The sequence below is a fragment of the Rhinolophus hipposideros genome (assembly GCF_964194185.1).
Source record: "Rhinolophus hipposideros genome assembly, chromosome: 3".
Taxonomy (NCBI): domain Eukaryota; kingdom Metazoa; phylum Chordata; class Mammalia; order Chiroptera; family Rhinolophidae; genus Rhinolophus; species Rhinolophus hipposideros.
The window spans coordinates 70,933,515-70,958,733 of NC_138049.1; the positions used below are offsets into that span (position 1 = coordinate 70,933,515).

Consider the following 25,219-nt stretch of genomic DNA (forward strand, 5'->3'; position numbering starts at 1 on the left):
GGAACTGATACCCCTAATAATTCCAGTACCCATCTGACACTATACATAGTTTTCACAATATTATTCGCTATATTCCTCAACTGTAATTTAATTCCCCTGACAATTTTGTAACTACCAATTTGTACTTCTTGATCCCTTCACTTTTCGCACCAAGCCCCCCAACCTGCCTCCCATCTAGTTACCATCAATTTGTTCTCTGTACGTATGAGTCTATTTCTGTTTTGTTTATTTTGTTTTTTAGAGTCCACATATAAATGATATTGGTATTTGTCTTTCTTAATCTGACTTATTTTACTTAGCATAATACCTTCTAGGTCCATCCATGTTGTTGCAAATGATAAGATTTCATTCTTTTTGATGGCAGAGTAATATTCCATTGTATATATGTACCACAATTTCTTTATCCAATCGTCTATTGATGGGCACTTCAGTTGTTTCCATATCTTGGCTATTGTAAATAACGCTGCAGTAAACACAGGGGTGCATATATCTTTTGGAATTAGTATTTTGGATTTCTCTGGATAAATACCCATGGAATTGCTGGATTATAGGCAGTTCTGTTTTTAATTCTTTGAGGAACCTCCATACTGATTTCCATAGTGACTGCACCAATCTGCAATTCCACCAACAGTGCACAAGGGTTCCCTTTTCTCCAAATCTTCAGCAGTATTTGTTGTTTGTTGATTTACTGATGATGACTATTCTGACAGGTGTGAAGTGATATTTCATTGTGGTTTTTATTTGCATTTCTCTGATGATTAGTGATGTTGAGCATCTTTCCGTACGTCTATTGGCCATCTGTATGTCCTCTTTGAAGAAATGTCTATTCAGATCCTCTGCCCATTTTTTAATTGAATTGGGTTTTTTTTGGTGTTGAGTTGTAGGAGTTTTTTAATAATTATTGGATATTAACCCCTTACCAGATGTATCACTGACAAATATCTTCTCACATTCAGTAGGACGTCTTTTCATTTTGCTGATGGTTTCCTTTGCTGTGCAAAAACTTTTTAGTTTGATGTTATTCCATTTGTTTATTTTTTCTTTTGTTTCCTTGTTGAAGGAGATGTATCAGTAAAAATATTACTAAGGGTAATGTCTGAGAGTTACTTCCTATATTTTCTTCTAGAAGTTTTATGCTTTCATGTAAGTATTTAATCCATTTTGAGTTCATTTATTCTTATATATGGAGTAAGAAGGTGGTCTAGTTTCATTTTATTTTGCATGTATCTGTCCAGTTTTCCCAGCACCATTTACTGAATAGACTGTCTTTACTCCAGTGCATATTTTTTGTTCCTTATCATAGATTAAATGACCATATTGGCATGGATTTTTTTCTGGGCTCTCGATTCTGTTCCCTTGATCTATGAGTCTGTTTTTATGACAATATCATGCTTTTTGATCACTCTGGCCTTGTAGTATAGTTTGATATCAGGTAGCACAATACTTCCTACTTTATTCTTTTTTCTCAGGATTCCTGTGGCAATTTGGTGTCTTTTATTGTTCCATAATAAATTTTAGATTATTTGTTCTAGTTCTAAATGCCATTAGTATTTTGATAGGGACTGCACTGAATCTATAGATTGCTTTGGATATTACAGACATTTTAACTATATTAATTATTCCTATCCATGAGCATGGTATACGTTTCCATGTATTTGTATTTTCTTTTATTACTCTCATCAATATTTTACAATTTTCTGAGTACAGATCTTTTATTTCCTTGGTTAAATCTATTCCTGGGTATTTTTTTGATGCAATTTTTATGTAAATGAGATTGTTTTCTTAATTTCACTTATTGATAATTCATTATTGATGTATAAAAATGCAACCATTTTCTGAATATTAATTTTGCATCTGCTACTTTACTAAATTTATGTATCAGTTCTAATAGTTTTTTGGTGAAATCTTTATGGTTCTCTATATATAGTACCATGTTATCTGCAAATAATGATGATTTTACTTCCTCCTTTCCAATTTGAATGCCTTTTATTTTTCTTGACTGATTGCTGTAGCTATGACTTCCAGTATTATGTTGAATACCAGTGGACATCCTTGTCTGATTTTAAGGCGAAAGCTTATAGCTTTTCCCCACTGAGGATGTTATTAGCTGTGGGTCTGATATATATAGCCTTTATTATGTTGATGTGTGTTCCCTCTATTCCCACTTTGCTGAGAGTTTTTATCATAAATAGTTGCTGGAGTTTTTCAAACACATTTCCTGCATCTATTGATATGATCATATAATTTAATTTTGTTTATGTGAAATATGTTAATTGATTTGTGGATATTGTACCAATCTTACATAGCAGGAATGAATCCCATTTGATCATGGTGTATGATCTTTTTAATGTACTGCTGAATTTGGTTTGCTAATACTATGTTGAGGATTTTAGTATCTATGTTCATTATCTGTTTTTGGAATCAGGATAATGGTGGCCTTGTAAAATGAGTTTGAGAGCCTTCTCCACTTTTGAATTTTTTTGAATAGTTTGAGAAGAATAGGTGTTAATTCTTTTCTGAATGTTTGGTAAAATTCACATGTGAAACCATCTGGTCTAGGGCTTTAGTTTGTTGGGAGCTTGTTGATTACTGATTTGATTTCATTAGTAGTGATCAGTAAGTTCAGATTTTCTGTTCATTCTTGATTCAGCCTTGGAAGATTGTATGCTTCTAGGCATTTATCCATTTCTCCAGATTGCGCAACTTGGTGTATATTTGCTCATAGTATATTCTTAATTTTTTTTTTTTTTTTTTTGTATTTCTGTGGTGTTGGTTTTCATTTCTCCTCTTTCATGTCTGGTTTTATTTATTTAGGCCCCCTCTCTGTTTTTCTTGATGAGTCTCATTAAAGGTTTGTCAATTTTGTTTATCTTTTCAATAAACCAGCTCTTGTTCTCATTGAACTTTGTATTTTTTTTTTTTTACCTCTATTTCATTTATTTCCACTCGGTTTGATCAGTTCCTTTCTTATACTCACTTTGGGTTTTGTTTGCTATTTTTCCAGTTCTCTTATGTGTAAAGTTAGACTGTTTATTTGAGATTTTTTTGTTTTTTGAGGTAGCCCTGCATTGCTATTAATTTCCCTCTTAGAATTGTTTTTGCTGTGTCCCATAGATTTTGGGTCATTGCATTTTCATGTTTGTGAAATGAAAGAACAAAGTCTCAGTGTATCTTTTGATTTCTTCTTTGATATCACTGGTGACCCATTCATTATTCAGTAACGTGTTATTTAGCCTCCGGGTATTTGTGTATTTTTCAGTTCCTTTCTTGTAATTGATTTCTCGTTTCATACCATTGTAGTCAGAGAACACACTTGATATGATTTCACTCTTCTTAAATAAATTGAGACTTGTTCTGTGGCTTCATAACGTGATCTATCTTGGAAAAGGTTCCATATGCACTGAAAAGAATGTATATTCTGGTTCTTTGGGGTAATATCCTCTAAAAATACCAATTAAATCCATCTGATCTAGTGTGTCATTTTAGGCCAAATCAGCATGTGATGGCTGCTCAGCTCACAATGTCTCCTCACTAACAGCTTAAACTGGAAAACACACAAACATCCCAGTGAGAGATGCGTACACATTTCAGCACCCTAAAACTTCACAACCCACACTAAATCATCTAAAAAAAATTGTCCTTTCAGTAACTAAATGTTGTGTGTGTGTGTGTTTTGTTTTTTAATATCCTGCCCCTCTAGCTCAGTGATTGTCCGTCATATTAAGAATAAGAATTGCCTGTGAGACTTATATCAGATGTAAAAATATCAGATGCCCAAATATTCCATTTCAATGGGTCTAGCTGGGATTCAGGCACGTATTTAAAAATAAAATAGCTTAAGGACCATTTAATTTTACATCATTTAGTAGAAATCATGTGAAGACAAATTCTACACTGAAGCCCTCTATAACTCTGTCCAACTTGATTTCTCTTAATTCAGTTATTTAAGTTTGCTATGAAAAGGAAGTTTCAGTTTTAAGGAACTCATCTCCTTTCAGAAGATTGACACTAAATAAACATTAGCAAAACATATATTTATAAGTAACTACATATACAAATCTTGGTTTAAATGTTGCATGTACGGTATTAGTATTTAAGTGTTCTGATTTTATTATTTGATTTTACTCTAAAGCAATGAAAAGGTCAGACTGGCAACATTTATTCCCTATCTATTTGTTCAATCTGATATTTTTTTCTCAAGAAAAATTGCTTATCATAAAATAACAGAAATATTCATGAAAATGGCTACAATAAAAGAAACTTTTTTCTTTGGACAATAATTGATCTCATATTTTAAAATAAGTTGCTTCCACAATACAAAGTAAAACTTCCAGTGAAGGAAATTAAGAGTTCTTTCACTGTTGATTCTGGTATTAATTATTTACAAAGAAAGAATGGAACACATATTACTGTTATATTTCCTATATTCCCAAGCATCTGGAATTATTATATAGTCATGTGGAGAGATCACCGTCATATTTTTCATGGTTTAAGACTCATGGAAAAAAAAAATTGAACACATCTGAAAGTAAAGCAAGCTATTTATCATGAAGGAAGGTGTATTTTAAAAATATTTTGCTATTTGCTTCTTTTATATACCCTTAGGTATATACCTATCACAGACTAAGCATATATTAATATGCTAACCTGTACTTCGATTTGTACAACTGAATTCCTTCTCTTAGACGAGCCTAAATTAATTGTGTTTTATTATTGCTAGAAAATAGGGAGGAGGAAGAATCCCCATCCTCCAGACAGGGATCTCTGTAATGTGTAGGAAAGCACAATTCTTGTTTCCAAGACAAATGCATTGTATATGGTTTCCCTTGAAAGTACAGTGGGCTAAACATAGCTGCAGTTGACAACACATGAGGTGGGGATTTAAAAAAACAGATTTACAAAGAAATTTAATGATCCCTTCAAAATTTCAGGTAAATGCCCTAAGGAGATACAAAGTCAACATAAATGGTAGCTTGGTGTAGCACCATTAGCTGTAGACTACTATAAATTTGAAGTTGCTAGTACTTTGATTGAAAGTAATAAGCAATTTTACAATGTTCAGTAAGTTATTCATTCAAAACTCATATTTAATTTGTTACTTTTATTTGCATTGTATGTATGAGCAATGGCCACGCTTCCAGTTCAATCACAGCTATATATAACAACCATTTTGCTTACAGATGATTATAAACATGCTAAAACTGCAAAATTAGAGAAGTGGCCCCAAACTTCCCATATTCCAATCTCAGTTGCATACTCCTGCTGTCCCTTGAAGGCAGCCTGTGATTTCACCCGGCTAGACCTCTTTCCTCATAAAAACCAACAAATGAAAAAGTCAGTATCATTTGGCCAAAATCTCAATCACAGTGATGTAAACCCTCCCACATACTTTCATTTTTGCGTTTTGTGGAATAAGTGTGTTTGCCTCCTGTAAAAAGCATTTCAGACAAAACTGAGTAGAATTTATCCAATTGTGTATTTTAAGTATGTACTGAAAGCTGCTTTAACCTCCTTAGTAGACGAAGAAGAATTTTTCTGAGATGGAAATCCTTTTCCATAAAGGTAAAATCACATGATGTCTTAAGCTGATACTAAACACTCATCTACTTTCACTATTTTAGGGTGCCTGTGCAAAAAGGGACACAGGCTCTCACCTCATCTCTCATCTTTCCCTTAACCCTAACCAATAGTTTGACTTGTATTTCCTACGGGAATTCTAAATTCCAGATTTTAGACCAGTCATAAAACTGCCCCCTCTCTCTCCATTCTGCGTCTTCCCCAATTGCTTAGGTCTCCTTGGGCTGTCCCACGACAGGAAGGCAATCCATGCACGTAGCTCACAAACCCTCCAGTAACCAGGACAGAGAGAAAGTATAATAAATATTCCTCTCAAAGATGTCTCCAGTTAGGGTATGGGGAAGAAAGAGATGTTCTGAGCTTAAATGATAGACACCATGCTGGTAAACACAAGGCACCGGGCTCCTAGGAGCTGGGGGTAGGGAAACCATAGTTTGGGGAAGACAGCTACTGTCTCATTTAAGAGTGGAGCTTCTTGAGTAGGACTGTGTGGGTTAGATCCAGTTTCTACCTAACTATGCTCATGGGAAAGTTATTCACTTTCTTATGTCTCATTTCTCCATCTGTAAAATAAGGATAATAACAATACCTCTTTCCTGGGTTGTTTTAAGGATTAAGTAAAATGAGCTATGAAAAACACTTAGCAAGAATTCAATACATGTAGGCCTTAATCTATGGGGAGTTAACATCAAAATTTGTCTTTTAATGCAGTGCTTCTCAAACTTTAATGTGTATCTGGATTACCTGGGGAGCTTGTTAAAATGCAGAATCAGATTCTGTAGATATGGGATGGGGTTTGAGATTCTGAATTTCTAACAAGCTCCCACATAATGTCAACACAGCAGGTCCTTGAACGATATTTTGAGTAGTAAGGTTTTAATAGTATATATGAGTAAACATTCACGTGCTACGGGGAGAGTAGTACACAAAATTCTTGGGATATCTAACTGCACTGATGTGGACGGATCATAGGCATTTGAAAAATAACTAAGTAACTATATAGTTAATTATATAGTTAATTACTATATGACAAAGGAGGCAGGAATATACAATGGGGGAAAATAGTCTCTTCAATAAATGGTGTTTGGAAAACTGGATAGATATATGCAGAAAGGAAAGCTGGACTATTTTCTAATACCATATCCAAAAAGAAGCTCAAAATGGATTAAATAATTAAATGTAAGACCTGACACCATAAAACTCCTAGAAGAAAATATAGGTAGTAAACTATTTGGTATGAGTCTTGGCAATTTTTTTGTTGTTGTTGTTATGTCTACTCAGGCAAGGGCAACAAAAGCAAAAATATACAAATGAAGCTAAATCAAACTAAAAAGCTTGTTCACAGCAAATGAAACCTTCACCAAAACTAAAAGATAGCCTACCGAATGAGAGAAGATATTTACAAATGATATATTAAAGTTAATATCCAAAATATATAAAGAACACATACAACTCAACATCAAAAAGTAAAAATCCATTAAAAAAGATGAAAAGACCTGAAGCGACATTTCTCCAAAGAAGACAAGCACATGACCAACAGACCTGTGTTGCACACCTGAAACTAATATGATGTTGTATGTAAACTATACTTTAATAAAAAAAGCAAAGTTAAAAAAAATTCTGAGGCAGACTTTCAGAAACTAATGAAGACCTATGACAAAAACAAACACAGCAGAGGATAAGGCTGTTAGGAAAGTCAGCACAGGAGCACAAACCTATCTCATTATTATGTCCTAACTCGCAACAGAGGAATATGTAACAGATGGTGCTACCTAAATAGAATTCAATTTAATCGTTAATATGTTTTACTGGTTGACATAATTATGGCATGAATGAGCTTTAAGATACAACTAAGAGGTACACGTATTAGTGAAAAGACGTCTCATTTCATGAACCATATTTTCAGATTTATCCAGACATTGCCTCACAGCCACATCATTGGTGATCTAAGCAAAAGTGACGGGCGAGGAGGGAATTACCAACTACAAGATCCTAGATCAGAGATGCAGCACCAGACAGCTCTACAGGAAAGGATCAGTGCAAAGAGTAAGTGAAACCATGACATTCCAATATTTAATTTACAGTGGATTTTTCTGTAATTAAAATAGAAAGAAAAAAAATATCCATTATGACCAGTAAGCTCATCAGTCAGTGGGGAGCTGTGGCTGTGGAAGGATCATAAGGTGACATCCAGCTACCTGGTACATGGAGGCGCTTCAGGAATGCCATTACAATGTCAATAAGACAAAACTCCTGCTGAGGAATGTTCTACACACAAAAACTTGATCACAAGTCAGAAGATGCTATTTAAATGTATGGGGGCATATGAAGTATAACTTGTTTATTTCCACTGTCTTGTTTTCAATTCAAAAAAATACTTCATTTTGTTCTTCTTATGAGCTCAGCATTATAGCAGGAATAGTGGAGAAAACAGGATATGGCCCCTTCCTCAAGAAGAAGAGTAACAACAAGAAACATTTATTAAGGACATATATGATACCAAATATGCTAAGCACTTCATCTGCATTTGCTATGCACTGAAAATTCGCAACAACCCTATAAGTTATGTAATAGTCATATTTATGATCTCCATTTTATAGATGTGGAACTTGAGGTTAGTTAACTTGTCTAACATTACCTCTAGTTAATAAAAAATTTAGGATTCTAACTTAAGCTATTAATCTCTGTGATAAAAACATTTGAAAAGCCCAATAATATATATATATATATATATAATATATATATTTAAAATCTGAGCCATACTAGATAAGCTGAAAGAAGACAGCATATGGCAAATTGAAAAGTGAATTACTTTGGCAATCATCGCTACAGAAATTCAGAAGAGGAGGCTATTTCAGGATCAACTTGATAAGAAAGAATTTATTAGTGAAGTGAGACTTGAACCATGTTGTGAAACGTGGGTAGAATTTGGATGAGAAGAAGATACTTATTTGGGAAGGGTGTGCCCATCAGTCACAGTGATTTACCAGATGCGATTTACTCTTGGTGCTCTAGTATCCTTTCAAAATCGCATGATTCTATGAGTGCTTTCCTAGAAAAAAGGGCACATACTCCCACACACAAAATTATGCATGCAATTTTAAATTTTATACCTTATGACTTTCGGCCTGCAGAAGAAACTCAAGTATTTAACAAAACATACAAGAATCTTCATTACCTGGCCCATATCCATCACATTAGATTCATTCCTTTTCAAGCTCTATTCCTTCCCAACCAAACCCCCCAAACCTGTGGCAATTCCAGGGCTCTCCCTACTTCTTCCTGCTTCATCATCTCTGTTGAAGCAGTTTGCATGCCCTCCCCTAGCATCCTCCCACAAGTTATCTGTCAGGTGACCATCTTAAATCTTATCCGTCTTTCCAGATTAGTTCAAGGCACTGGAGAGCCTCAAATAAATGAAAAACTATGATCAGTTGAGATGGGCAAATCAAGACCAGAAAAAAATAGAGGTAATGCATCGAACAAAGAAAACAAACATTTTATATCTTATTGCATAGAAAACAAGAATGGGGAGCTATAAAAAGGTACAATCAAAGCAATAAGAACTCATAGAAACTAAAAATATTTCAGCAGAAATAAAAATGTCGATAGAATGGCTAGAAGAAGACATTAAGGAAATCTGCCAGGAAAAACAAGAATAAAAAGAATAAACAATACAAGAAAAAAAGATAAGTAATTTAGACGATCAGACTAAGAGGTAGTCTAGAAAAAGGAAACAGAGAAGACAGAAAGCAGAAGTATATGAGAAAAAATAATAAAAACATTTTCAGAATTGAAGGATGAAATCCCAGATTCAAAGACCCACCAATGACTCATGAACAGGGATTTTAAAAGACCCACATTGAGGTACACCATCCTGTAGTTACAAAGCAATGGGAAGAAGAGAGATGCTAAATGCTCTGGGGGTACTCCAAGGTAGGGAATAGATCACATTCAAGGAATTAAAATCAGAATTAGAAACACTGCAATTACAGAAGTTAGTAGAAAAATGTGTTAATGTCTAGGGAAAAATGATTTCCTGCCTGGAAATCTATGCTAATCAATCAATAAAGTTTAAAGTTAAAATAAAATATTTTAAGCAAATATCAGCATTAGGTGATGCATATTCTTTATGACCTCAGTAAGAATAGGTTCATAGGATGTACAATTTTAAAATATTTGTTTGCTTAAAATATTTTATTTTAACTTTAAACTTTATTGATGGATTAGCATAGATTTCCAGGTAGGAAATTATTTTTCAATAGACATTAAGACATTTGATGTCAGAGGGTTAGTGGATGGGGGATGGGGATTCACACAATGTGAGGGATATAAAAGATAAACGTCCAAGTATTACTTTGTCTTGTGCACCTGAAACTAATAAAAAATATATATAAAAAAATAAAAAAAATAATTGTTGGCTGAAAAATAAAATATGCATCACCTAAATGAAGTTGTAAACCAAGAAAATAAATATATGAGACCCAGGGACTATGAGCTACAGCACGAGAAAGCAGCAGAGGGAATTCCCAGGGTGGTGATGAAAAGAAAAACGTCCCTGGAGTAAAGCTGAGCAGCAGACACAGGGAACACCAGTCCAGATTAGAACAGGAGGATGGAGGGTTCCAGAAGGCATGTCTTTAAAAAAAAAGGAAATGATAAATGAATTCATTTGTTTGGCCACACTGGGAGGATATTTACAACACTATCAAAGGGTCAATTATAGGTACATAGAATACTAAGAAAATAAAAAAAAAATTAATCTTTAGAAAAAAAAGTCATAGAAAAAGGAAATGAAGTCATTGTATATTATGTCTCAGTGCTAAAAAGTTTCATATTATAAGTATGTAATCCTGATTTAACCAAAACATTATAATAAAACTATGTTCGGAGAGTAGGTCGAAAAGGTCATCTACATACCACATAAATTTTTATCTTCCATGATACAAAGTGAACAGATAAAAGAAATAACCTGAGAAATAGCAGTGTAAGCTTTTTATTTAAAGACACATGTGTAAATGTTGGCAGAACAGGAATAAAGATCTGGTGGTAGTGGTCTCGGAGGGGTGGTACTAAGGGTCTGGGTGCAGCAGGGCTAACTCTTTATTATAAGTGTGGATTGTTATTCGACTTTAAAAAATACATGCAGAGGTTTCCACTTCCAGGAATATGTATCTCTATTCCTCTCACTAACTACAACTGAAAACCCTGGGCATTATATATAAAGCACACCTAATAAGATTGACAAGTGGGAGGGCTATGGACCTTTGACCAAAGGAAGGACAAAGTGGTGAGCTTCCTGGTTTTCCTTTTGCCTCATATTTGGAGCTAAAAAAGCCAATAACCCAGAAATGCCAACGGAGATGGACAAAAATAAAAATCAACAACAATAACAAAGCCTGCTCCCTCTATCCAAAGGACGTTTAAAAGGCAGCCTAGCAAAATGGAAAGCCGTAAAATAATCACCTCCCTAATGCTGCCAAATGCCACAGAGAAAAACTGTGGCCCACCCCAGCCACACAAGCAAAGGCCAAGTGTGGAGCCTGCACTTCCACTCTCACCAGGTTATAACGAGATGCCCAAACACACCATCAGGCCCCGTGTTGAGCACTGAGGATATAAACTGAGTAACACATGGCATATGGCCACGAAGACTCTGAATTCTAATGGAGGATAAAAATAAGTCACTAGCTACTGTACAGTATGATGTGTACCATGATGAATTTATGTGAGGGATATTTAATTAGCAAAGGAAAGGACGACTGAAGTAGGGTAGGAGGGAAGGTTTCTTTGAGGAGCTAATCCAAGAGCTCAGTTTGTACGAACAGGTAGAATTAGCCAGATAGAAGAAGGAACTGACAATACTAAGCCAAGGAACTGACAGTACTAAGACACAGAAGGGAGGGATAGAATAGAAAGTACTGGGAAAACTACGGATAATTTGTCTGACTGGGGTGAAGTGCTTAGGAGGAAATGGAGAAAGAGAACTCCAAAGAGGCTGGATAGGGGCCAGGTAGGGAACAGCATTATGGGCTATGGTGAAGAAAGTGTTCTTTCGTATAAATTCATGAGGAGTCACAGACGGATTCGCAACATGTTTTAAAGATCACTTTTACAATGGGGAGGTTGATGTATTAGAGGAGAATCCCGTGAGTTAGGAATCTGACAGTGGGCTAGTGCAGGAATCTAGACAGGAAGGAACAAGCATATGGTAGGGAATGGGGGATTATATAAATGATAGCTGCATATATCCTATACTCTGGGTCAGTTTTACTAAATTTGAGGATTGTGAGGAGAGAGAATAAAGAGGGAAAGCATAGCCACATTCAACTCTAATACTAGGTGCTACCATGTTGCCCTTAAAATAAGACCTACCCTGACCTACTCTACTGAGTCTTTTGCAGCTAAAATTAATACAAGATCCAGTATTTATTATATTATATTATGTTGTATTATATTATACTCAATATTTATTATATTATATATTATATTATCATATTATATTATACCTGGTCTTATAGTAAAATAAGATCGGGTCTTATATTAATTTTTGCTCCAAAAGATGCATTAAAACTGATTGTCCAGCTAGGTCTTATTTTCAGAGAAACATGGTAATGTTCACAGTGTTACTAACTAGCTTTGTGGCCGTGGGCAACTCTCTCTGAGCCTCATTTTTCTCATCTATTAATTGGAAATAAGAATGGCAACCATGCCTATATCACAGTTATATAAAATGTATAATGAGTTAATGGATGTGAAAACAGTATAAATGGTAAACACACTGTATTATTTCTTGTTGCTGCTGTATCAAGCTACCACAAACTTAGTGGATTCAAACAACACAAATTTATTTAATTATAGTTCTAGAGGTCAGAAGTCTGAAGTGGGTCTCCCTGGGCCAGAAAGAAAGTGTTGGCAGGCCTAAGTTTCCCATGGAGGTAGAGGCTCCAGAGAAGTCAATTTCTTTGCTTTTCCAACCTGCATTTCTTGGCTCATTGCCCTTCCTCCATCTTAAAGCAAATTTCTCATTTTGACACTGACTCTTTCTGCCTCCTTTCACTTGCAAGGATCCTTGTGAGTACTGGTGACGTAACATAACATATACACAAATCCAAGGAACAGGGTGTGAACATCTTAGGCGGACCATTACTCTGTTTATCATACATACAAAATATTCTAATTTTATGTCTAGTTGGCACTTAAATGTGTTTTTTCAATTTCACAACGAATATGTCCAAGACTTTTTTATAGTTTTTTTAAAAAATAAGAAATATGAAGAGAATATTTTCTAAGTAACTCACTATTATAACTCGAAGATTTAGCAACCTATGCTAATTACCTAAAAGCACAATGCAAACTATAGCTTTTTTATATTTAACTTAATGTAATTACCCCAATCTCTTAAAACAAGTGAAAATTTAAGACAAAGATAGCACTGCAAAATGTAAATAGAAGTGTGAGCATTCTAGTGTTACACTTCTATGATAGCAGCCTGGCCTGTAAAGAAATAGGTGGCAGTACAATGCTACATTAGCTCAAGCTTCTTGTAATAATATAAATCAACACATTTTGAGGTCTGGAAATGTAGAAAAGGTCAGACTGTCAGTCAAACAAAGGACACCAGACACCTCAAAGGTAAACACTCCTGACCCCAAGCAAGTACACTGGCAGGGGAGGAAGGTGCCATATGGGGCCTGCAAGTAGAGGACAACCCGGTCCAAACTAGTCAGGACTGCTTCCCGGGTCCCCTAGAGCAGGCCTAGTGCAAGTCTCTGTTAAGCCACCTGGTTTCAAGAAACACATCTTATATGTAAAGTATGTCATTGTGGATTATAACATCTAATCCCACCTAATGGTTATCTTAAAATATAATATAGGAAGCCCCACTTATCCATAGTGGATTTGTTCCAAGAGCCCCAGTGGATGCCTGAAACCATGGGTAGTTCCAAACCCTATATATACTGTGTTTTTTCCTATACATACCTATGATAAAGTTTAATTTACAAATTAAGCACAGTGAGAGATTAACAACAGTCACCAGTAATAAAAGAACAATTATTACAATATACTGTAAAAAAGTTATGTGAATGTCATCTCTCTATCTTAAAACATCTTACTCAACTATACTCACCCTTCTTGTGGTGAAGAGATATGATACAATGGGTATGTGATGAGATAAAATGAGGTGTATAATGTAAGCATTGTGACATAGCGTTAGGATACTGTAAGGGTTACTTGAACTCAAACACCGTGTGATACCACAACGATCAATCTGACACTCAGATGGCTACTGAGGTACTAACAGGGGAGTAGCATATACAGCGTGGATGCTGGACAGAGATGATTCCCATCTTGAATGGGGTAAGATTTCATCATGCTATTCAAAACAGTGCCCTATTTAAAACTTATGAACTGTTTACTTCTAGAGTTTTCCATTTATTTTGGACTATAGGTAACTGAAAACATGGAAAGCAAAACTGCAGATAATGAGGGACTTCTGTATAGATACTGGTCTAAGATAATTCCTAGAAAATTTATTAATTAAATAAATATATAAAGTTCCTAAAATAGCACAAAAATAAATAGGATTTATCCAAATATGAAAATCACAAATCATATATTTTCCCTAAATTTATTCATAATTTCAACCAAGCTAATATCAGGGAATTATTTAAAACAATTCCAGGATATTTCATTTCAATCTTCCTATCCTGAATATATTCAGCCCTGACGTAACTGATATTCACAATGATGACCTCAAGGTTTTGAAAGCTACAAGTTCTTATTGATTATTAAAGAAAAACGAAGTTAGGTCAGAATGATTTTACTACTAAATGTATTGAGAACACGTTGTTGAAAATTTATATTTTATTTAAAACCTGGCTATTTGTGAATTATAAACACATGAAATCTCGCCATCAGAATACCAGAGTAGTCATACCACATCTTTTCCTATCACATTGCACAAACATAAGGTCACTTTAATGAAATCAATAGCAGGGTTCAAGTTTTTAAGCAATAAATTTAATTAAATACTTCCAATCTGTGGAAACAAGTTTTTCCAAAGAAGCAGTTTTTTTTTCCTTCTAAACTATGGTATTTTGTTTTAATCAATCAAGAGTAATATCCATAAAAATGCAATAATATGAACTATTCTATATTCATATCAGAATATATTCTTTCTTGAGACTTTACTTATTACTCAAGGAAAACTAAAAAAGACAGAAAAGCAGTTAGAAAGAGCAATCGTTACTCAATATTTCTAACAAAGAAGCTTTGTGAACCTATCTGGGACATGATAGTGTTGGTGATAATGGTGACGGTGACAACAGTGACGCAAATTTGAATGATTTTGTCTAAGCTGCTTTCGCTGAGGAGAAAAACAAATCCCTAGGGAGACTGTCATTAAAAATTATGAATCATCATCCTAATTGTAAATGATGTATACCACTTTATAATTCTACTTTCTCTAAATGCATCAATTACCTATCCAAGAAAGGACCAAAGCCATTCACTTACTTATTCTTCCAGTGCTGACCAACTATTCACCAGTAGCTTGCAACACTAAAAGTGTTATAGAAAATACACTTCAGACCCATGTGTACCATCACAAGCTTCTTCTACGCACACCTTTACTTCCATACAATTTCCAAGGCTACTCTTGAATAGACCAATCATCGAGCAAGAGAAAGACTAGACTGAAAAAAATATTTGCACCATCTGGTGATTGATAAGGAATAAAAATGCCAGCATCTAAAAGGTTCCACGTTACATGAAACCTGTTTAAAGTAGTTTTAAAAGAAGCAAAAATATGCAAAAAAAGAGTAAGGAATATTAAGTATTTAAGGTATTTATTAATGGTTAATAAACAAAATACAAATCTCAAAAGCTTCTATGAAAAATCTGATATTTAATTCCTGATTGACCATATCAAGTAGAAAAAAAAATCGTTTCCCAGACATCAAATTTAATATCTTTCACAAATTCCAAAAGCTTAATTGTAAAGTTTTTCTATAATACACTGATCAAATCACCCCTTAAGAGAGAAGGAAAGAACAGATGTATGTGCAACAAATTAAGTTATTAATTCAAATATTTTCAGAGATTTGAAAATTTAGGTAACGTGCATACTGTACAGAAACTCTGATTATTAGATAATGGCACTGAGGACAAACGCTTGACAATGATATATCAAAAGAAACAAACTCTGACAATCTTTTTTCCTAAAGAGAAATATAGTTCATATGTTAGATAGACCTTTTAGTCTCCTCGGTGATATTTTCAGTAGTCAGTTAAAAAGGGTTAAAATGTGAAGGCATTTGGAGTCTCCCAAAGGATCAGATTGTGGGGAAGATAGAAAGTAATACGAAAGAGAAATTCTCCATTATGTCTCAAGAACAAACCAACAAAAAAACTTCAAGTTACCTCAATGTCATTGTGAAAAAAAAATGTGAGTCAACCATTCTAATCTACGTTAAATTAAAAAAACTATAATAAAGCCATATATTATGTGTTCCTCATCCAATTTATTCAATCAGTCCACATCATCTGTAGAGGGTCCATGCGGTATTATGCCACTTACATAAGAAATTCTAAAGGAAGTGAAAAATATTCTTTGGTACCCAGGCATTTGCTATTCAATGCCAGAAAAAGAAGAAATTCAATACAATAAAGAAATCCATCATAAGGAATTTAACACTCATAGAAGTTATAGATTGGGAAATCATAAATGTTAATGGTATTTTGAAAAAATACTGAGACTTTTTGAGCAACAGAAAGTAAATGTAGGCAAGACAAAAGAGGAGAAGAATCCAAGGATACTGATAAAGTACAGAAAAGGTAATTCAAAGTAAAAAGGCTCACACTTGAAGCACAGGCACCTATGTAGCAATCAGAGGCCAGAGGTAGGGACGTGATGATGGGGAAAAGCCGCAAAAGGTCCAACTAAAAACTCTGAGCCACAAAGCAATAGACATTGTCCAATGGAAATGTTCACCCAAAAAAGGACATATTATGTCATGAATGGAAGAGATTTATTACTTACCCGATTTATGTGGTTGTTCGTTAAAATAATCCGTAGCAGAGTTTTCTCAAATTCTTCCAACTTCTTGGAACACTTTTTAAGAATATGATTAGATAAGTTACAGTCACTGATCAGTCTAGCTAAAGTATCAACAGCTTCAGTACAGAAGTTTGAAAAAGGAAATTTGGGTTCACGGTAAAAAGTGATCAGGCCATCTAGCAACTGAAAAACAGAATCAGACACCGTGGAAGAGTTGTTTTCAAAGTGTCTTAAGTCTGTTTTCAGACTCTCTGATTCTGTCCAATTCTTCAGTTCAAGTAGATGTTGCAGGAATTGCATGTGGGAAGACAGAGGATTTTCTGGAGCAGTGCTATGTTTTTTCACAATGGGCAGTGGTGGAAAGGGTGGGGGGGTGCATCTCCCCACAAAATGCTGTGACATCTCTGAAGATTCAGTTTTCTGCTCATGTGATAAATCACATCCTGAATCTTCTAGCACCGTTAATGTACTTTCAGAACTTCCAGTTTCCTGAGCCTGCAACTGGGAAGATGAGTCTCCTGAAATAGAAAGGAATATAAGCGTTATCTTTCGGTAGCTAAAATGTTTTCATATAAAAACTAGGCATTGATCTTTATAACTTGAAATACTCAATGAAGCATGCAAATACATATGAGATATTTTTAAACAGTAGTGTAAAAACCGAATAGAAGAAAAACTGAAAGAAGTTCCTTGGGCTGACTATAGAAAAGGTTTTTATCTTTACTGGTAGAAAGCAAAGGTGATTTACCCATGTCACTATCTCTCATTCAACTCTGTGCCATGCTGGAAAGATAGATACAGAGGAGAAACCATAAGACCTGAAGGAGGCCACCATCTGCTGTAGATTCCGAGAGGTAACTATAAAGCCATAAATTGTATCTAGAGATAGATATTTGCTCAGGGTACTGTGAAGATAGGATGACCCTGGTTAGCTTAATACATTCTGGAAGAGGAGAGGGTGGAACTTCCTTGTAAAACATAGGTAAAAGTTAAAATGGAGGAAGACAAGAGAAGTCCGTGTACCAAAAGGGTAAGCACAAAAGCACAGGCTTAAGAAGGAAAAGAAAAGTATTGTGTATATAAAGACCCACTAGTAGTTTGATGTTCCTTTTATAGAAAATACAGGACAACAGATTAAGATGAGGAAATATGTAGAGGCCAGGTCATAAAAGATCTTTAAAAAATGTATTAAAGACCTTAGAATTTATAGAGTGTAGAGTGTAATTCAAACTTGAATAATGTAAGATCCCTTTGGAAAAATTATATACATACCCACACATATACTTGATATACAAAAATAAATATACCAGGGGTGCCAAAAAAATGTATACACATTTTAAGTGATGTTACCTATGCTCAAGCAGTAGTTTGCTGTAATCAGAAGTGTCTGGATGCTGATGGTAGCCACTTTGAGTACCTCTTGTAATTGCAGAAGTCAAACGTGACTTGTATTCATCTTTTGTTATTGGTATATATTGAGTATGACAATTAATAGTTTTTTCCTTTTTTAAAATGTGTATATATTTTTGGCACCTTCTGTATATAAACAATGTATGTATGTATGTGTACTTATTGAATATCTATCATCTATCAATCTCTTAAATCCTTGAAACTATGTCTATAATCACTAGAATCTTCTGACATTGGCTGAGAAATACTGCAGTTAAGGCTTAACCTAGCAACTTTAGGTCATTCTTTGACAGAGAAGCTATCATACTCACAAATATCGATGTTGTTTGTAAAATGATTATCAATAAAAGTATGTGCAAAATTGAAAAGTTGTCATTGAACATTCTAAAGCACATGCATATACCTATGAAAACAAATTTGAGAAATATTGCTATCAGCAATGGGAGCAGGAATAAGACACTAAACAGTGTAATGCATAAAAGTGAAATGGTCTTGTTTTTCACTTCACAAATCACTCTGTTGGCTGTATGAAGGTCAGATTCGGGGAGCCTATAATGAGATATTTCAAGATCAGTTAGAAGTCCAAACATCAGGTGATGAGAGAAATGAAACAAGTAGTTGCAGTAGAGGGAAAGGAATGGATTGACCAGGAAAATAAATATAAACCATCAAAATATAATATGGAAGCCGGCTGACTGAGTGTGGGCAATGCAGTAGAAGGACTAATAAATGCATCCCACGGTGCTAATTTAGGTAACTAGGTAGATTGATGGTGCTGCCAACCTAAACAGTAAAAATACAGACAGAAGAACTGACTTAGGAGAAATGATGAAAAGTTCAGGTTTGGTCATGTAAACTGTGAAGCAACTGGAGGAAATCTAGGCAAAAACTGGCCACATGAGCCTAAGGGTGGGGGAAAAGTCTACCGTGAAAATACATTTAGGAGTCATCAGTGTATAGGTAGTATCTGAAATAAGGAAAATGGTTATGATCACTTGGGGAGAGGATGAGCAGTGAGTGGAACAGAGGATCACAGGGGAATGCTGAGAGTATCAGTATTTGAGGGTTAAGTAGAGAAAACACAATCATCAAGGAGACAGAGAAAGAACAATTAAAGAGATACAAGAAGAATAAAAATGATTGCCATGAAAGTCAAGGACGCAGTTTCAAGGAGAATTACATGCAATATAGAAGTCCAACAAAATAAAGAGCTGAAAAAATATGTTGGAATTACAGTTAGAAAATCACCAGTGATCGTATCCACAGCAGCTTTGGTCTGTCAGGGTGGTGGACAGAGGCCAGAGTACAATGGACTGAAGAGTGAATGGGCAGAAAGTAAATGAAGAATAGCCAACACTTCTAAGGACTTGAATCAGGAGAGTATAAACCAGAGAGTAACTGCAGGCAAATGTGGCGTGACAAATTGGGAGAAACTTGAGCAATTACAGACTAAGAAGAGAAAAATAAAGAAGGAAGAACTGGAGATATCAGAAGAAATAAAAATACCAGATAGGGCGTAGAGAAGGTGGGAGGAGACTGAGTCAAGGACCTCGGTGGATGGGTTGTGCTTAGTGATGTGCAAGTACTTTTTTTCCTCTGAGGCTAAAAGAAAGAGGATGAGAATGCACAGGGATATTTTTTAAAATATCCATGTTGTATAAGAAGTTAAAGGAGATCTCACCTAATGGTTATTTTTTTTTTTAAACGTGAGGTGGGGGAAACTAGTTGAATAGGGCATAAGAAGAATGATGAAAGTGACAACTTCTACCTTCCCCACCATATATTTGGAAATCTAATTTGTTGCTCTTTTGTCCTTCAGTCACATTGGAAGTTGATGAGGCAAAATCAGAGAATTGATCTTTAATTAAGAGTTCATTCACTTACCAAGTGTCTACTCTAATTGCACATGTGCAAATATGTGCTTGCTAATTATTACTACAATATCTGTATTCCATATTAGGGAGATAATGCAGTAAGTTAAAAAACGTGGGGGTATCCAGAAGAGTGAAGTATCAGCACAGCATCTTACTGCATGTGGCTATTTCTGTACTAAAGCAGGCAGACCGTGCTTGTTTGAAGCCAACAGACAGTCTCTTTTTCTTATGAACAAGGATAAACATCTGAAATGACTTCTTCCCACCACATCTATTTCACTCCTCACAAAAGTAAAAGGGGGACCACCATGGTAATGATTCAAATAGATCATATTTTTTTATAGAATTCAAAATGGTACTTCACTAAAAAAGTGAACAAGAAGGTGAAATATTGTATTAACCTACTCAATTTTCCATCAAGGCAAGCTGAACTTCACGGGTGATGACTTTAAGGAAGTCTCATAAAATAAATTCAACCAACTATTAAAATGGGAAGAAAGAAGCTGCCTTCTTGTTTCTGCTTTTCACTCCTCACTGGTGTGCCTGTTGGGAAGTCCCAACGGCTCCATCTCATCTCCTTCACATGCTGACAGGTACAGATTTGAAGGGAGAATGTGCTCTGGGGATAGGAAGACAGAAAACCGACCCGCATTCTTCCTCGCTGCGTTGTTTCTAAACCCTCAGAAAAGAGTGATGAGGCCATACGTCGGAGACGCCACTGTGGCAAAGTACACAGAGAGGACTCTCCTCTCGGTTCCCTAAATGATTGCATAAACTCCACAGAGAGAAGACTATGCTGAGATTTTATACCAGACCGATTACATTATTAAAGTCACTATCAAATTGAATAGAAGAATCTTCTATTCATATTTCACTTTACAAAGTAGTTTCATCAAATAATTCAATTGTTATTCCCAACAATCCTGCAAGATATATTATTATCCCTAAATTCCCGAGAAGGCAATTCAGGCTCAACTTGATTTAGGGGGGCTGAGAAAAGCCACACAGTGAGCAAGCGAAACCAATTCTTCAGTTCCAAGTCCAATCATCTTCTAACCACAGCAAAGAGGCCTGTGGGTTTCCATACCAGCTTCTGTACATTTCCATTATAGGATTCATCGATTTCTATGTGTTATCTACTTGCTCATGTGCTCCTGAACGGCAGAAGTCTTGTGTCTTGTCATCTTTGTTGTCTCACTGAATAATGCTATCATCTGTAGTAGACGCCTTATCAGGGGAAACGCTTAGTGCTACAACTTGCAGCTGGCTGTGACAGGTCTTCTCCTATCCTTTAATATTCATAATGTCCCAGGACCAACTTCTTTGTAACTTACGCCAAATCACAACTATTTTTTAGATAGATAACATAGAACAGATAGACAAAAAGAATATGGTTATTGCAGTAATCATTTAAAATATCTCGGAATACATGCTAACAAATAGCTAATAATGCATTTTTTATAGCATCTACTACCTCTTGTACCCAATAACCAATTTATTTCCTCTCTTATTTGTCCTCAATGATAAAAACTTTAAAGACTACAAGCAGTGTTTGCACTGGAACCCAGCACTTCCGTATTGGAGAGGACTCACTGCCTAATAACATAAATAATACTGGGCAAGTCTCACTATTGCATATACCCTTCTAAGGCAGAAGAGAAATAGGAAAAAAAGAAAAAAAACCTTTCTAGAGAAAATTAAACATTTTCAGGTTACAATCTCTGACAATGGTCAAATAAGATATTTATAAAAACAAGATTTTTAAATATCCATCGTTATGTGAGTGGCATATAATATGGAAATAGACAGTAACTACCTCTCTGTCTCTTTAAATGAGTCTTACAAACTACAGTCAGATTCTACTCATTTGCTTGGATGGCTTTTCTCATCAAAAACCCCAAAGCATCATACTCAAAAGAGAGAAAATAAAGCCATGTTATTGCAACTTTCTTTAATTCTGTTTTCCAGGAAGGACTAAGGTGAAGCAGAATTCACATGATGCTTCTCTCTCAATTTCTATGAGGACTGTAATTTTTCTCCAAGTCACTGGATATGATCTAATATGTTTGTCATTAGAGTAAAAAGATAATAAACTACACACACACACACACACACACACACACACCCTGATCAAACAGTCTAGCACATGTTACATGCTCAGTAAATATTATCTCTTTTTATTAAGTGATTATAGACACCAAGAATCTAAACTATGCAGTGTGAAATCACATATAAAATACAGGAAGTAAGATATCAATTAAAACTACAGATTCTGTCTAAAATATCCTATAGTCCCTTTTATACATTGGATCCCACAGACTTTCAGTTCTGCTTCACTGAACCCTCAATTCTTCCATCTTCTTTCATTTGTTATGTTCCATCTTAATCCCACTTACCATTTCAGAGTGAATCTCAAGTATACTCAGCAATATAGATCCGGTGCCTTCCTGCCACACATCCTGCCCTAGAAACGCCCACTCCTGAATCAGTGGTTAATATATTTCTGCTGCCCCCGAAAATATTCACATCCACATCAATTCCTGATGCCTTTTGTCATTCATTTCTACAGTCCCTACTCACTTATAAAATTATACCTACAGAACCAATTACCTAAAAGGTATCTTTTTCTGTACACTTTAAAGGTTCAATAAACTTTATAAAACTAAACAAATCATCTTCACACAGTGCACATATAAACATAATATAATTCATGTTTGACCTATGTACTGCCTAGCTTAGCTGATCGCAGGACTATTTCTCTGGTCACCAGGCCCAGGGTGAGGAATCAGCCTTGGCTCCTTTCTCAATTCTGTCATCCACAGAAAGTGAATTCTGTCATCCACAGAAAGTGAAATGCCGTGTCATGCTGATTCTACCTTCAGCACATGTTTTAGTCAGAACTCTCAGAGAAACAGAACCAATGGGATGACATACACACACACACACACACACACACACACACACACACACACACGCACATACATATGGTATATTCTTATACTGTAACCCAAAGATGGACTGATTGTTCAAACCTTGCTTCAAATCCTCTGTGAAACCTTCTCTGCTGTGCCCAGAGCAGAAGAAATCACACCCCATCTGGTCTGTCTTGTACCTTACACATACATACTTCTATAATTGCATTCATCAACCTGTTTTGAATGTATTAGTAACTCCCCATTGGAATGGAGAGATTCTTAAGAGCAGACACAGAGTTTACTAATCTGAGTATTTCTATTGCCTGATGCCTATCCTCCTACATGATTGGTGGTCTAAGTACTTGTTGAACACAGACACACACTCAAAGTGAAATCAAATAGCATCTTTTCAATTCACTTAAATATTATCACAGGCATATATAAATTGTCACTACCAAGTGTGATTTCTTAATATTAATAATAATCACATGTACTGATGCTCTGAAAAATTTAAAAGTAATGTTTACGCCACCTGGTGGTCAAACAAGAAACGTTATTTTTTAATTTTTTTTTTTTTGACTTTACAAACAACGTTACTGGTTTTTTTTTAAATTATTTTTTAAATTAAAGTTTATTGGGGTGACTGTGGTTAGTAAAGTTACATAGGTTTGAGGTGTACAATTCTGTAATACATCATGGATGGATCTTGAGATTATTATACTAAGTGAAATAAGTCAGTCAGAAAAAGGCGAGAACCATGTGATTTCACTGATATGTGGGATGTAAAACTGAAAACAGCAAAGGAACAAGACAAACAAAGAAACAAAAACTCATAGATACAGACAGTAGTTTAGTGGTTACCAGAGGGTAAAGGGGCAGAGGGGTGGTAGATAAGGGTAAATGGAAATGCTATTTTTAAAGTACTTCACAATTCATCTGAGAAGACAGTGTTTCACTTCAAAGCAATTGTTTGTCTTCTGCCTTTGGAAGGATATATTTTAGCCTGTTGCAAAGCATATTTGAGAAGTGCTGACAAAGAAGAGGTTGCAGTTTTGTTTAATCCCACTTTAGCAGCCTGCACCACAATTCTGACTTTGAATACACCAAGGGACACAGCAATGTCAAAGGCATGACATCAGAAGCTAATGGAATGATATATATCTTAGCTGAATTGTCTTCACTACATGAGATTCACAAAACAGTATATTTGGTTTTGTATTTGTAGTTGTCAGCTTGGATCAGGACTATTTCATAGTACGATTCCTCCCGCCTTCAAGTGCTTAAACTCTAAGCTTCCCTGGTTATCCTCATCTTGCACTCCCAAGCTACCCTCTAGTTTGCCAATTTAAACCAGTTTCATCATTGTGCCTTTGGCTTTCTTCTGTTCCAACTTCCTGGATGTCCCCACCTTCCCACAGACTCAAAGAATTCCTTTAAGCAGATGACTGAAATTTCTATCTCCAATCCTACCTCCTCTGCCAAGCTCAAGTCCCTAGGTATCTCAACATGACTTGATCTCAGCACTGTAAGCCACGTATGTCCTAAAGAAACCACATCCTTTATTTACACTTGGTCCAATACCCAGATAACTGTGCTACTAATCTGTCTCCAACATCTGAAACCTAAGAGTCAACTGGGACTCCTTCCTAGACCCCCATATATTTTCCATTGACAAATAATATTAATCCAGCCTCATCCTTCTGTTCCTTTAATTTACTAAATTTGTTTCTATTTAAGGCCTTTGTATGAAACGTTCCCTCTGCCTGCGATGCTCTCTCCACCCCCAATCCCAGTTTTCTCAAGGCTGGTTCCCTATGATTCAAGTATCTTTTTAAATGTCACTTCTTCAGAGAGGCCTTCCCTGACCACCCAATCTACAGAAGACACCAGATTAGTCTCTGTCACACCTTCTTGTTTTAATTCCCTAACCTCATTTGTCACTGCCTAATGATTTCCTGCTGATATAATCTGTGTCATCCACAAGAAAGAGTATGCCGTGACAGTCCTGGGCTGCCTGGTTTACTAACATATCCAGAGCCTGAAATACCCAGTAAGAGCTCAGTAAACATTTATTCAATAAAGAAAAACCTTTTTTATATCACTTTTTTTCCATGCCACTATAATTTCATGTAAGATCTGGGCTATGACAGTGAGGTTCTTGTCTCCAATCTCCTTCCTCTTCCAAACATTTCTAAACATGACTACCCAGTTACTCTGCCTAAAAAACCTATCCTTCAGGAAACGTAAAGAAATCACTCTCAGGAAGCATACTGCTTGGCACATGCATAGCACACATGCAATCAATGTAAGTTTCCCTTCTCTTTTCCTTCTGGAAAATCTCCAAAGGCTCCTTGCTGCCTACAGAATAAAGCAAGTTTTCC

General features: G+C 35.5%; 1 protein-coding gene across 1 annotated transcript in view; it reads right to left on the reverse strand.

The window, feature by feature from the left end:
* The window catches only part of MEI4 (meiotic double-stranded break formation protein 4), a gene marked incomplete at its 3' end in the record, with an annotated part of 137,383 nt that overhangs the window by 84,670 nt on the left and 27,494 nt on the right, over window positions 1-25,219 (reverse strand). Inside the window, exon 2 of the mRNA XM_081036683.1 lies at window positions 16,622-17,157. Coding sequence (XP_080892809.1) covers window positions 16,622-17,157 — 536 coding nt within the window. The remainder of the gene's footprint in view (window positions 1-16,621; window positions 17,158-25,219) is intronic.